Genomic DNA, 15,159 nt, shown 5'->3' on the forward strand with positions numbered 1-15,159 from the left:
AAAATTTTTGAAATTGGGTTTGCGTGACTCCCCAAATCTGTGTAATTACTAAATGTTTTATAATAAAATCAACTGCGTACTTCAAATCTCTGTTTTGGTATCTTTGTTTTTTACATATTTATACTTTGAAGTTTTATTTGTGCGTTTCTTTAATAGTAAAATGAAGATTTTAAACCGAGACTAAAAATATCAGCGCCATTTGAATATTTGAATATCATTATCTTTGATGAAGATTCATTATAAATAATTTTTAATATGATTTCCTTGAGGCGCGCGATATAAATCACTGCAAACCGGATATTTTGCATATTTCAACGTCAACATCTATCTTAACAGACACATTATTTACAATGTAAGAGATAATAGAAAAAAATAAAACTTTGTTTTTATTCAATATTTGATTTTAATTTTTTCGAAGTAAATACTTCGATTGTCACACAATTAATACATATAAAACAAAATCTTTATTATTTACCTGTGAAGATATTCTTTTATGTATAATATTTTCAACTAATTTTCTTTTACGATATCACTGAATTCATACGTTAGAGTTTGTTAGAAATTAGTAAAGTATTTTTAAATATCCTATATACACGATTCCTTGTCAGATACTATTGCTTCTTTATTATTATCGGCGAGTCGTCAATCACGACAGTCTCTTTTTACTGATTGCGCGAATACGTGTGTTTCTTGAGAGTTCTTCTCGTCATACTTTACGCATATTTTTATTTTCGCAATTTATTGTAGCTGTTAAATGCTAGATTAAGAAAGTGCTGCAAAAAAAAATTTAATTGAGTTTGCAAATAACGATGTGGTATAAAAGTTTTGAACTTTGGTGTTGTGCATTTTTATTCCTTGTTTCCTCTTCAAAATCTCGAAATTTCACAATTAAAAACAAACAGGATAACAATTCGATAGTGAGATACGAGCGTCACGCAAATTTCTCTCCAAAAAATGGCCAGACAGATTTCAATCGATATAATTTGCGCAAAAATTTCTTGCACGAAAATGCTCAGGATGTCTTCCATAGTAATTCCAAAAGTATCCATCACAAAGATGATTATTCAATGCAAAATAAATTTCCCGTGCATTATGTGAAATATTATGAAAAAGGTAATCGAATAACGAGTGAGCTTCAAATGAATTTTAAAAAATTCAACAAGGATAATATCGATACTGAAAATGACAATAAAAATGATGTCGTTTCATACATGACATGCGAAAATAATATTTGTATCAATCTTTGTTGTCCTCCCGGTAATCGCTTGGTTAGCGACAGTTGCATCGCTGAAGAAGCTGAATATGCTTTACCAAACGTACATGGTTTGATCGATTTGGAGCATAATGAAAGTAAGGTGGATGAAATGTTTCAACTGATTGTTCAAAATCCGTGCAAAAACAATGGAAACGAAATTATAAAACTCCCGCTTTACGACCATATGTTCTACTTTCAATACATTTTTCTTGAAAACGGCACTCTATATCTTCCTTATTTCCACGAATTTGTCGATGTAAAAAATTATTGTTTGGCCGTCGTGGATGGTAATCAGGAATTTGATGCGTTTATATGCTCGGAGACTTCAAAAACTATGAAAACTTTTGTAAAAAAACTTCATGAAAATTTCAAAATGGAACTCATAACATATAAATTAAAAATTGTTCACTTCAGTTACTGTATGATATCTGTGCTGTGTATGCTGACAATATTCCTGATTTATTCTGTACCAGAGCTTAATAATATGCATGGTTTTATGTTGTGCAGATACACCAGTGCGTCATTTATGTTTTACTTAGTTGAGATCATATTTCCATACTACAAAATTCTGGCGTATTCCACCTGTGTTACAAAAGGTACAGACAAATTATGTAATAACGTAATCAATGAAATTTATATATTTTGCAGCCATAAAACTTGAACTTACAATTTGTCAGAATTTTAAAAAGACTAGGATTAATAGTAAATAAGTTTATAATGTTATGTGCATTTTAATTGTATGTGATTGTAAGTTATTATATAATTTTAATTTATGTGAATAAATATCTTTTCGATAATGCTATAAAGATTCTGAAAAGTTATCTATGTGTGTTTCTTAAATCGAAAAATTATTTTATTTAATATTAGCAAATATTTATTAATTATATTGTTTTTATGTAATCTTTATAACTTTTTATAAATTCTTAATATAAAAAAAAAATCAAAGTCTTTTTTTTATATACTGAGTTATAATTTGTCAGTTATCGACATTTTAAAGTACACTCCCTAAAATGTTGTTTATTTCAATGTTGCAGTTTCAATGAGTTATTATTTTCTTATGGCGGGTAACTTCTGGTTATGTGTAATGAGTTTCGATATGTGGTGGACATTCAGGTATTATTGTTAAACATATTTTTTTTGTATTATACTTTATTTATAATATAAATCAAATTTTAAATAAGATTATGATTTATATTATATTTTTTTAATAAAAAGATAAAAAAAACATTGAGTTCAGGGGCGTGTACATACATTTGTATAAAATAGTTATATTAATTATATTACAAAAACTAGTGATATATTATTATAAATAATTGTGTTAAATTGACAAACATAAAGTAAAATTTTACAAAACAATGTTACTTTAATTATAAAAAAAATGCAATTAGAACATTTCAGCGCTGCTAAGCTATTATAAAATTGGCAACGTTGACAATGAGTCGTTCTAATAATAAAATATAACTATTTTGCACATATGTATGTACAATACGCTCCTGAATTCAACGTTTTTTTTACCTTTTTGTTAAAAAGGTAAGTTTTGAGGATAGTTTTAAATATTAAGCAACCCTTAAAATATTAAGCATCAGGGATGGAGGAGACAGAAAACTATTTTGACTATATTAATTCTAGTCAAATCCCCACCGTTATCAAAGAAGTATTGACTTTCTTTTTGTGTCTACAGTGCTTGGACAATATTGGAAATATTGAGAATTTGGTCACTTTGACCCCCCGTATCTCCAAAACTATCCCTATGATCAATTTAAATTTTTTCTGAAATTAATGTCCCATCATATAAAACTGTTTGACATATAGTTTGATTTGAAATTCAAGGGCCAAAAAATGGGCAAAAAAACATGTGTTTTGGGGGTTACTCTTTTATTCTTTCCTAGAGAGTACTGTCCATTCCCCTTGGAAAAGTAAAAAACGAATCAAATGGATTAATGCAGTTAAAAATTATGTGTACATATTATATTAATAATAACAGAGATGATTTGTCATTCAAACCATATAATAGCAACAATAGCATCTAAAATATGAGAGATCGAGATTAAATGTGTCTAATTTGCATTATTCATCCATAACTTTTAATTTGTTTTTCTTTCTTATTTTAGTAAAAATCCAAAGAATTGGAAACCAACAAGAAATACAAAAATTTGTAGTGCACATTTCATCAATAATATAAAATCGGAAAATCCATTGCATCCATTTTATCTTCCTACAATTTTTCCTGATGAAGTAAACGTTAAAAAATCTACTCAATCTGTAGAAAGATTTGAACGACAACGTCGTTCAAACCGAGTTATAAACATTAAAAAATCAACAGTGAATAATAATTGCATTGAAATGGAGCAACACAATGATAATTTTACTGAAACTGAACAATACAATAACGTAGAAATGACAAATAACGCTTCAAGAGTAATATATCACAATATAACCTGCCAGATGAGAATGACACTGTAGAGGATCCTACATATTTTTTGTGCAATTTAAGTTATCGTGACGGTATGTGTACTACAGAAGTACAGGTGAACATATCGGTTAAAAAAACAGTAGACAAGATGTGTGATGCAAATTTATCGACTTTAAAGAAGGCTGTTCAAGATTTTGGTTGTCATCCTATTGATGAGGACTTCACAAAACTACACTGTCCAGACTTGGAATTGCTTTTATCAACAATGACGAAGCTTTGAGCAGTTTAATCGGTGTTACTTGTTCAATCTATTATTTTCTTCTAAATATATTTCCAGATTTGAAAAGCTCAAAAGTGAATAAACGCACAAAATTATTAATTATTTTAATGAAATTAAAAATGGGACTAAGTTATACAGCACTAGCTGTATTATTCAATATTCATCGTACTTTTGTGCAACGAACATTCGTAACAAAGTTGCAATGTTTGAATGTCTTGCTGAAAAAGTTTATATTTTGACCTTCGAAAGCTACTGTGAAAGCAACTTTACCGGAAGCGTTTAAAAAACACTATCCAGAAATCCTCGTGTGATAATTGATTGTACTGAAGTGAATACCGAAATACCGCCAGAAGTAAAACAAAGAGTTTTGATGTACTCTGAATATAAACATCACCATACAGTAAAATTTTTGGTAGGATGTACTCCAAATGGTTTCGTGGGCTTCGTGTCAAAGTGTTATGGTGGCCGCGCTGGTGATTGTTTTATTACGAACAATTGCGGTTTAATCGATTTAATTGAACCCGGAGATGTTGTACTTGCTGATAAGGGTTTTCCAACAATCCGAGCTCAAGTTGAAAAGAAAAATGCAGTTTTTGTTATGCCCCCGTTCCTCCACAATCCTCAATTTTCACCGGAAGAAGTGGAAGAAACATACAATATTGCTTCGGTGAGAATACATATAGAACGGATTATGCAAAGGATTAAAGATTTTTATATTTTTTCCAAAGTGCCTATATCACTACTCCCTCATATAGATGAAATTATTTTTGTTGTTTGCGCTTTAATAAATCTTGGAAAACCAATCATTCAACAATAATAGATAGTATAGCTTGTTGTAAAGTTGTCGAATAAAAGAAATTATGTACACTAAAAGCTGAAATAAATAATTATATTAAAACAATAAAATTGAGTTGACTTTGGATTTTTACAATATTTTTCAGTGCTTCATGTTTTTCATTGTATACAAAGGTAACATGTAGAAATACACTTAGATGAAATTTTTTCCAATAAAATCATAGATATAACTTAAGTTAATTTTTCTATAAAATTTTAGAAATACATAAGAATTATAACAGTCTCACAAAATTTTAGAAATACAACTCTCATAGAAATTTCTTAAACTACAGATAACGACATACAAGTTCATAAAATTTTTTTTAACTATAACAAATAAAAAGATTTAAGGAAGAGTTTCAAATTATTAAATATAAATAGATGATTAAAAAAGAGGCATAGGAGCGGGGAGATATGCATGGAAATATAAGTTTTTTTTTTTTTTTTTGTAGATAGTGTGTCACAAATATATTAACGATTCTTTACATTGGTAAAATTCTATAAAATTCTATAAAAAGACGGAAATTGTACAAAATAATGAACGTTTCGATTCACGTTTTTAAATCTTCTTCAACATAATATAGAAAAAGGAATGTATAATTATATATAATTTGAGGTAGGATTAATAGAACGCATCATACAGATAAAGCGCAAGCATTGTGTAACTGAAAATCATAATCGCATACGCCTGATTAGATAGATCGCTTTCTATGATTATGATTTTCAGTTACACAATGCTTGCGCTTTATCTATATGATGCGTTATATTAATCCTATCTCAAATTATATATAATTATACATTCCTTTTTCTATATTATGTTGGAGAGGATTCAAAAACGTGAATCGAAACGTTCATTATTTTGTACAATTTCCGCCTTTTTATAGAATTTTATAGAATTTTATCAATGTAAAGAATCGTTAATATATTTGTGACACACTATCTACAAAAAAAAAAAAAAAAAAAACTTATATTTCCATGCATATCTCCCCGCTCCTATGCCTCTTTTTTAATTATCTATTTATAAAAAAAATAAAATAAAATATCTACAGATATTATCGAATATAATCTTGGAAGATAATGATTAAAATAGAATCGTTCCATGCAAGGCACTACATTTGCCAAAAACATCTCATCTCGGTGAAACAATATTAAAACGCTCCCTTTTAGAATAAATAAATAAATTACAGAGGACAATATTCGTAACATACATTTGAAGCTGGATTTGTGTATAAATCGAATGATTTTTGTTTAATTGAAAACCATTTTCATCCATCTTTAAGTACTTTACATTCAATTTTGATAATTCTTTATCAAAAATTGGTACACTTCTGCAATTATATGGGCATTTGATTTCAACGACACGTTTTTCGCAAATATTTGACCCATAAATTAAAATTCCATCTGGAGAACAACTTAACTACGGTTGTAGTAGACAAATGATGAGACCAACTTTGATCACTGTACATCCAGAATTTAAAAGTTTCTGATATTCTCGAAGAGCATGAGCCTCAGTTTTCTTCCTATATGACATAGCAGAAGATGTGATTTTTTTGGGAGTCAGCTAGTGATGACTTTATCTACGTCGTAACGAGTTCTTTTGACTCTGTGGCCATTACTTGCAGTTAAGCGTAATTTTCTTTCCTTGAATCATTCGGAAGGAATTGTGCGATTGATGCTTTGCACTGTACCGTTTTCTATTCCCGTCTGCACTCTCAGTTCTCGCTTGCACTGGCTCAGTTCTGGTGCAGAACTAGTTCAATTCAGTGCAGGAATAAAAACCAAAGTTTTCCCCATACTTGAGAAAGACTTGTTTTTGATGTGGCACTCTCAGGAGAATTAATAAATTGAATCAAGGCACACATGTGTTTACATTTTCCAGATTGGCCGGCTTTACAGGAACACACAGCATTCGTAATATTTCTATTACAATCAAGCTGGAAAATCGAAGTTATTCGATTATTCATAATTTTAAGCGTATATATAATTTCATAAGTCATAAAAAATTTTTAATACGTACCGTTATTTTTACATCATAAAGATTTGACACATTAGTCTGTGCTATCACTTTACTCGTTATGATAAATATTTGTTCATTGATATCTTCTTTCTCGACGGCATTTAATACATGTCCTATGTGTGTGTGATTCAAACAATTTTTTACCCTTTATGTCATTTTGACCTCGTATCCCAGTATTAATTATTAGACGAAAACCGTATTTTACAATTTTTATCATTTTTGTAGATTTAAAATTGTCACCACAATGATTTCATAATTGGACGCATGAGAGCACGCATATCGACAGTAGTGGTGCTTTCTATAGTTCACGCACGGTCTCTATTGCGCACATCAGACAAGAATAAGCGTGCTCCGTGCTGTGCAGTACTAGGTTAGGAGAATGTGATATTAAAAAATATAAATTAAGGTCTTGTTATGTAATATATGTAATGTGTAATATTATTATATTATTATAAGTTCGTTTTTTCCCACGTTATCATTAACTTTAACCTTGTTTAAACTTCCCGGTTATATTTTCGTCACTGATATGGGTACTAAAATGGCGGACAGGAGTCATGGTGGGGGTACAGTTTAACGTGGTGGGGACCAGTTGGCGATTTTCTGATTATAGGACTTTAGGGTTACGTTCCAAAACGTACTCTCCGAGGAAAATTTTACTCAATATAATATAATATACGTTACTATATATTTCGAGTAAAATTTTCCTTGAAGACGATGTTTTGAAACGTAACCTTAAACCTTAGATACATAGGATTTATTTGACAATGACAGCTTTTCTCCGGCATATTTTGGACTATTTTTTGCCATAGTTTCAGCCAATTCCTATGAAACCCATTTTACCTAAAAAAAATGCGGGGTTCTTTTCAACTTTGAGACTTTGTATAACTATCTCCATCTATAGAGTACATAGAGCAAAAATAAAAACACTTTTATTTAATTCAAAACCAAGCTATCAATTAAGTTTAATAAGAACTCGATCGGTACAGCTGTTATTACAAAACTTACAATCTGATACTTTCAAACTGCCTACTCGCGTAAAGATACACAGTGCGCGTCTTACTTAAAAAATCCGAACTCAACACAAGACACTACCTTGTCTTTTGATATTTGCATTCTTATACTCTTATACGCGCATACAAGAATAAAAAATGTTTTTTGAGTTTAAATATATATTTTTATATTACATATACATATCATATTATATTAAAATGATTCTCTAAAGAATTAATAAAATTTTATTAAATAGTAAAATAATTTACACGATATAATATTATAAACTCTTTTGCAATTTTTAAATATTTAATGAATTTTTAAATTAATATTTTAGTTTTTATTTCTCTTTTAAGTAAATATGTATAAAAGATTATCATTACTTAGATATGTTGAAGAGAACTGTTCTGAATAATTCCCTACAAGAATCACGTGGGAAACGCTAATGATTTAAGATTTAAGAGATAGCAAATTAGAATTTGATAATTTTTTTAGGTATTATAAACTGATATTAGAAACAGTGAAGTTTATATACATATATGTATATAAACTTATATTGTATGAATCTCTTTAGTATCTTCTAAATTTTTAATCAAATATGAATATAAAGATATGGTCATATAAAATAATCACGCTAAATTTTGGATATCATTATATATGATCATATAAAATTACATATATATCAGATTTTTTTATATCTAATTATGTAATTTCTGTTGCGAATACACTACAGAGATTTTTGTGTTTGCGTCGTCATGTCAGTTATATTGAAAGACATTGGGCGGGGCCTTCTCACTTTCGAGAAAGTTTTTGTCTGATAATAATGATTTATTAGTTACCAAAGCCGACAAGGGACAGTCCACAGTCGTAATGAACAAGACTGATTATCTGTTAAAAATGGAATTGATATTGAGTGATGAATTTACTTACAAGAAAACCAATAAAAATCCGACAAAACCACTTACGAACAAGATAAATTCATTATTAAAATCTTGGCTCAGCAACGAGCTCATCGATAAAAGAACTTACAAACATCTTAATTGTACAAATGGAAATTTGCCTCGTTGCTATAGGTTGCCCAACATCCATAAACCTGGTTTTCCATTAAGAATCATTGTTTCGACTGTTAGCAATCCTTTGTATAATTTATCTACTTACATACAGGATATACTGCATAGGTCAATTATAAAGCCAGCTTCACATATAAACGACGAATGGTCTTTTTCCAAAAAGATCAAGGACGGTATTATTGAAAGTGATCAAGTAATATCATTGGATGTTAGCTCGTTATTTACTAATGTCCCCAAAGAATTAGTTCTGAGTGCCATTGAAAAACACTGGAATAACATCAGTTCTGCTACTAGCTTTAGCCTTTCTCAATTTATACATGTGGTTGAATTGATTTTAGATTCGACAAGTTTTAGTTTTAATGGACAGTTTTACGAGCAAATTTTCGGAAGCCCTATGGGCTCTCCTTTATCTCCGATACTAGCGGACATTGTCATGGATGATTTAGAGTCTCATTGTTTAAATTTGTTAAGTTTTAAAGTCCCAATTTACTATAGATATGTGGACGACATATTTGCAATAATCACGCATTGATGAGATGTTAGATACTTTTAATAATTTCCACCCTCGTTTAAAATTTACGTTTGAGATTGAACAAAATAAGTCCATTAACTTTTTAAATACTACTGTTTTACGTGTGGACAATAGACTCATAACTAATTGGTACAGAAAACCCACTTGGTCGGAAAGATATATCAACTTTTACTTGAATCACCCCATGAAATATAAAATTAATACGATTTATAGTCTTGTTGATCATGCTTTACTGTTCTCTGATACTAGATTCCACAATGAAAATTTAGGTATCGTTTATGAAACGCTGCGTAATAATTGTTTCCTTGACAAACTTATTGGACGACACATCAAAAAGAGGATTAATTTTTTAAAAAATTGCGACAATTTAGAATTTGACCCCCGGGGGAAAGAATTACAACAAAACAGCCTTTTTATTTCAATTCCTTATGTCAATGAATTCAGCTTTTGTTTGCGTCGTATTGTGTGTGACGCTGGTTTGAACGTCGTTATGACTATAACTAATAAACTTAATACATTGATTAAGCGTGGTAAAGACAGATTACATACTGACAATAGAACTAATGTTGTTTATAAATTACAGTGTAAGGATTGCGATGCGCTCTACATAGGCCAAACAAAACGACATGTACGCACACGTATTAAAGAACATCTTAACAATATAAAATTACATCCTATCAATCAATCAGTCGTTAGCAAGCACAGAGTTGAATTTGGACATGATTTTGAGTGGGACAAGCCGGTTATTTTACATGATGAAAAATTTATTAAGAAAAGAGAAATAGCTGAAATGTTTTTCATCAAGAAATTTAACTCCACGATTAACCTACAAAGAGATACCGAAAATTTAAATAATATTTATGACAAAATTATAAAGGTCGTTTGAACTGTTTTTCTTTCTAAACATTGACAGTTTCGTTTAAAAACTCATGCTGGCGTGTCTCGTTGTTTGTGTTTATCTCAAATTTAATAACCGTTGATTTTAACTAAGTGACATATTTAATTGTTCCATAATTAAGTTCTACTTTTAAACATGTCCCATTGGATTCTTTCTTCTCTTTCTTAATTTACGTGTGAGTAGACTAGTTTTTTAACGACATTATATTGTATTGTTTGCGTTTAATTCGGTATAAATTGTATCCATATAATTTTTCGATCCGTTATATATTTTCTTTATAGTTACACTTGAAAAGGACCACAACCATATGGTCGAAACGTCGTGTGAATAAATTGAATGATTTTGGCTAGACAGGTCGTTTTAATTAACCTGTTGTTTCTAATTATGTATATTTACATATGACCATACAGTACCCACTTTTTCTCGAGATCTCTAATGAAGTAAACAAATAATAGTATATTGTGCAACAAATGCGGGAAGTGGGCAATAGTCAACCTACACGTGTTACACTTACTATTTTATATTACAAGTGTATATAAGGCAGAGTCGGGGGACGAGGGGGGTTCAAGGGGCGAAGCTCCCTTGTAGGAGTCCAGGGAACGAAACTTCCGCAAATAAAAAAAAGTTTATAGTTTTTATAATTTTTATAAAAAATTCCATTTATAAATTTTATTTGTAGAAACAAATAATGATTAAAGATAAAAAAATAATAATAACTGGAAATTTAATAAATAGAAAAAAAGCAATAATTATTTATTTATTTTTAATGACAGACAAGGAAAATAAAGAAAAACTTTATTGTAAATAAAATTTGTCAATGTGTAAACAAATTTTATTTTTAAATTGTTTTTAGAAACGAATAATGTCTAAAGATTAAAAAAAAATAATAAATGGAAATTGGAGAATAATAAATGTAATACATAGAAAAAATGATAATTATCCATTTCCTTTTAATAATAGGCAAGAAAGATAAAAAAAATCAGTTTTGTTTTTTTTTCTCCAATAGCTATTGTTACGTTTAGGCAGTTGGTTTCTTTGTTGCTTGATCTGTAATTATTGTTTTTATATTTCGACAAGGCTGACTGGATTTCTTATTGTGACTAGAAACACCGATGAGATATTATTAAAGACCAATAATCTTACGGAGTTTAGTGTGACGAGAAAAATTATCGACAATACAGAGATTTTCTTGCTGTAGGTAAGAAAATCCTTGTATTATTGATAATAAAATAATGATTAAATGCAATAAAACGCTTATCTTGTTATTTTGGGAGCATTTACACAGAAGATCTATACATTTTTTATAATAAAACAACAATTAAATTAGTTAAAATATTCGCATGAATATTAAATTTAAATAACTCATATAATTAATCAAAACGGTCGATAATGTTATTATTCTTCAATTATCTCCGCGCCCATCGCGCCCACTTAGCCGTCCCGAAAATTTGCCCAGGGCTGACGGTCTTTAATAATATAATATCTCATCGGTGCTTTTTTTTAATATTTAATGTGCCACAACCAATTTAGTCCAATTATGATTATTTAGGCACTCCGAACACTTTTACTTTTCAGTAAACTTAAGGCCAATCTGTAACAGTTTCTTGTTGCAGATCGGGCCTAACACAGTCTTATACACTTTGTCCAATTAGTAATTCAACTAGTTCAGTCTTTTCTAAAGTCACTAGATTATAAAGTACTGCAAACTATTTTCTCCATTCTCCATTCTAACTACGTCTACTACTACGATTCTAACTACAGTGTGAATTTCACACACACTGCTAACAAGGTTCACTGACGTAGTTAGAATCAGATTAGGTTAGAGAACCGCCGCCATTTTTGCTCCAACGGAGAATGGAGAAAATAGTTTGCGGTACTTTATAATCTAGTGACTTTAGTCTTTTCTTCCAGATCGTTTAAGCGGTGCACTCATCGTCCTGGTTTCCTACCTAAATATCATTATTCTCATACAATTTTTCTTTATATTATTCAAATATTCCATAATTTAATCGGACCTAATCACAATCTTTTAACCATTTCTTTATATCATAAGGATATTTTATGTTCCATTTTTCCCAATTTTGCATATAATTTAGTTCTTTCCTCATTATATAGATTACATCTCCATATGGTATGTTCTATATTTTGTACTTCCGCTTCACATTCACATCTCGCATTATCAATATAATTTTTCCTAGCTAATAATTTATTTACATTATAATGATTTGCTTTTACTCTATTAATAGCTAACGTCACTAATCCTCTTTTAATCGCACTTTTTAGTAATATCTCTTTTATTCCTAATCATTTCTCCTTTCAGCTCTATTTCTCTATTTTGATTGATTTCTCCTTTCTTATTAAATCCTATAATTAAATTCTTTTCTTCGCCCTCGACAAGAACTGAGTAGGAAACTCGGCGAACGAACGTTGAGGCCGGTACCAAGCCCGGATAAAGAAGGAGAGTTGGTGGGCAAGGTTAGCAGCCTACCCACCATAAAAAAAGGATAAAGCTCACAGAACCACCGCATTAGCTTCGGATACTGGACGGACACTACAGGATGACGACATGGCAAGAAAACGGAAAAAGCGAAAATGGAAAAGGAACATAACCAGACTCGGATGTTGGAATGTTACGTCCTGGAATAGTAAAGGAAGTCACCATGGAAATAGAAAAACACAGAGTAGACATCTGCTCGCTCTCAGAAACAAAGAAGAAGGGCAAAGGCAACATAAGATACCAAAATCACATTCTGTTTTACAGCGGAATCGAAAAAGATTCTAGAGCACAGGCAGGGGTAGGAGTACTGATCCACAAAAACTTCGAAAACAATATCGAAGACGTGAAATACATAAACCATAATATAATGAACATAACAGTTTTGGAAAAGAAAGAACCCATTTCATAAATATTTATGCACCAGACATAAGCAAATCTAAAGAGGAAAGAGAGAGTTTTTTCGATATCCTACAAGAGACACTAAATCAGATACATACGGAAGACAGCGTGATGGGCGATTTTAACTCAAGGATTGGTAACAAGAGTATCCCGGGAGTTATGCATAAGTTCAACGAAGAAACCTTGAACAAAAATGGGAACATGCTCATATCACCGTGCGCCCATAACGAATTAAGGATCAATAACACATACTTTGACCACAAAGATCAGCACAAGTATACATTTGCAAACACTAGGGGACAAAAGTCAACAATCGACTATGTGATCACCAACAGGAAGGTACACCCTAAACAGATTCTGGATGTGAAGACGTTAGCATCCGCAAATGCCGGTACACAGCATGGGCTAGTACTATGCAAGTACCGTAGGGGACGAATATATACAATTAAGAAGGAAGAAGTCAAATTATGTCTCTAAGTTTAATGTGGAATCATTGAAGCAAGAAAGCACCAGGGAACTCTATGTAAGAAGACTAAGGGAAAAAATTGCCCTCAACAAAATCACGGAGGAAGACAACATCGAGACGGCATGGAAAAAAGTAAAAGAGAACATCACAAAAAGTGCAACAAAGGCTGTAGGGTTAAGAACAACAGATATAAACAAACCCAATAATAAGCCATGGTTTACGCAGGAGATCAAGGACCTGGCAAAAAAAAAGAGAGGTATACATAAAATATATTAACAACAGAACATCAGAGGAATATGAAAGATATAAAGAAATTAGAAATAGAACAACAAACGAAATTAAACAACTTAAAAAAAATTACTGGGAAAGATTCTCAACAGAGATGGAACATGACCTATACAGAGGACAAAGGAGAGTATGGAACATACTGCGAAACAGGAAAAAACCAATAAACGAAGAAATACTAATAAATGTGATAAAACCAGAAACGTGGACGGAATATTTTGAAAATCTTTACCAGCACCCGAACAACGAGGAAGAAGAAGAAGACCCGCCAATAGACCCATATCAAGCAGCAGCCACAGAAAACGACAGAATAACAACAGAGGATGTACAGACAGCTGTAAGAAAACTAAAAACACGAAAATCGCCAGGCATAGACAACATCACCAATGAACTGATAAAATGTGGAGGAATCGAAATTACGGAGGAACTCACAAACCTATTCCAAAAAATCGAAAAGAACGGCATAATACCAAAAGAATGGAAGGAAAGCATAACCATCCCTATATACAAAAAGGGACCAAAGAACAACCCCGCCAACTACAGAGGCATAACATTGCTAAGCTCCATACAGAAAATACTGACCAAGATTCTCACACAAAAAATCAATAACAAAGTCGACTTCTTAGAAGAACAACAAGGATTCCGGGCAAATAGATCTACAATAGATGCAATCTTTATCCTACGACAGCTAATAGAAAAAGCAATAGAGTTTAATAAACCTATGTTTACATGCTTCATGGACCTCGAGAAAGCATTTGACAGGGTGCGGCTGAACGATGTGATCACTCTTTTAAAACAAAAGAACGTTGATAAGCGGCATGTAAGTATAATCAAGGAACTTAATAATAACAATAAGACCAGGATAAAGACGGGCCAAGGACTAACGCAAGGAGTGAGGGTAGCGACAGACATCAGGCAGGGAGACAGTCTAAGCCCGTGTCTCTTCAACATCATTATGGATCAGATCATCAAGGGTGTGAATGAAGTTGAGAACGGTTACACGATGGGTGATCGCACCCTGAGAATTCTGTGTTATGCAGATGATGCGGTCCTTGTAGCCGAGAATGAAGATGACCTACAACGACTACTCAACAAGTTCAAAACAACAGCAGAAAGGTTTAATATGCTTATATCCCGCAAAAAAACCCAGGCAATGGTAATCGCAAAGGAGCCGATTAGGTGCAAGCTAGTGATTAACGATCATATCATTGAACAAGTAATGA

General features: G+C 31.2%; 1 protein-coding gene across 9 annotated transcripts in view; it reads left to right on the plus strand.

Annotated features, from left to right (window-relative positions):
- The first annotated feature begins 647 nt into the window (after positions 1-647).
- The window catches only part of LOC140671013 (G-protein coupled receptor Mth-like), a 108,275-nt gene continuing 93,763 nt past the window's right edge, over positions 648-15,159 (plus strand). For 7 of the 9 annotated variants that reach the window (XM_072901998.1, XM_072901997.1, XM_072901994.1 and 4 more), the window contains exons 1-2: positions 648-1,851; positions 2,290-2,368. In XM_072901998.1, the coding sequence (XP_072758099.1) occupies positions 810-1,851; positions 2,290-2,368 (1,121 nt within the window). In that variant the 5' untranslated portion in view covers positions 648-809. Of the gene's footprint in view, positions 1,852-2,289; positions 2,369-3,366; positions 4,848-15,159 lie in introns of those variants that run through there. The other 2 variants (XR_012047660.1, XM_072901999.1) reach the window with 2 other exon arrangements.

Source organism: Anoplolepis gracilipes, chromosome 11 (assembly GCF_047496725.1).
Source record: "Anoplolepis gracilipes chromosome 11, ASM4749672v1, whole genome shotgun sequence".
Classification (NCBI taxonomy): Eukaryota; Metazoa; Arthropoda; class Insecta; order Hymenoptera; family Formicidae; genus Anoplolepis; species Anoplolepis gracilipes.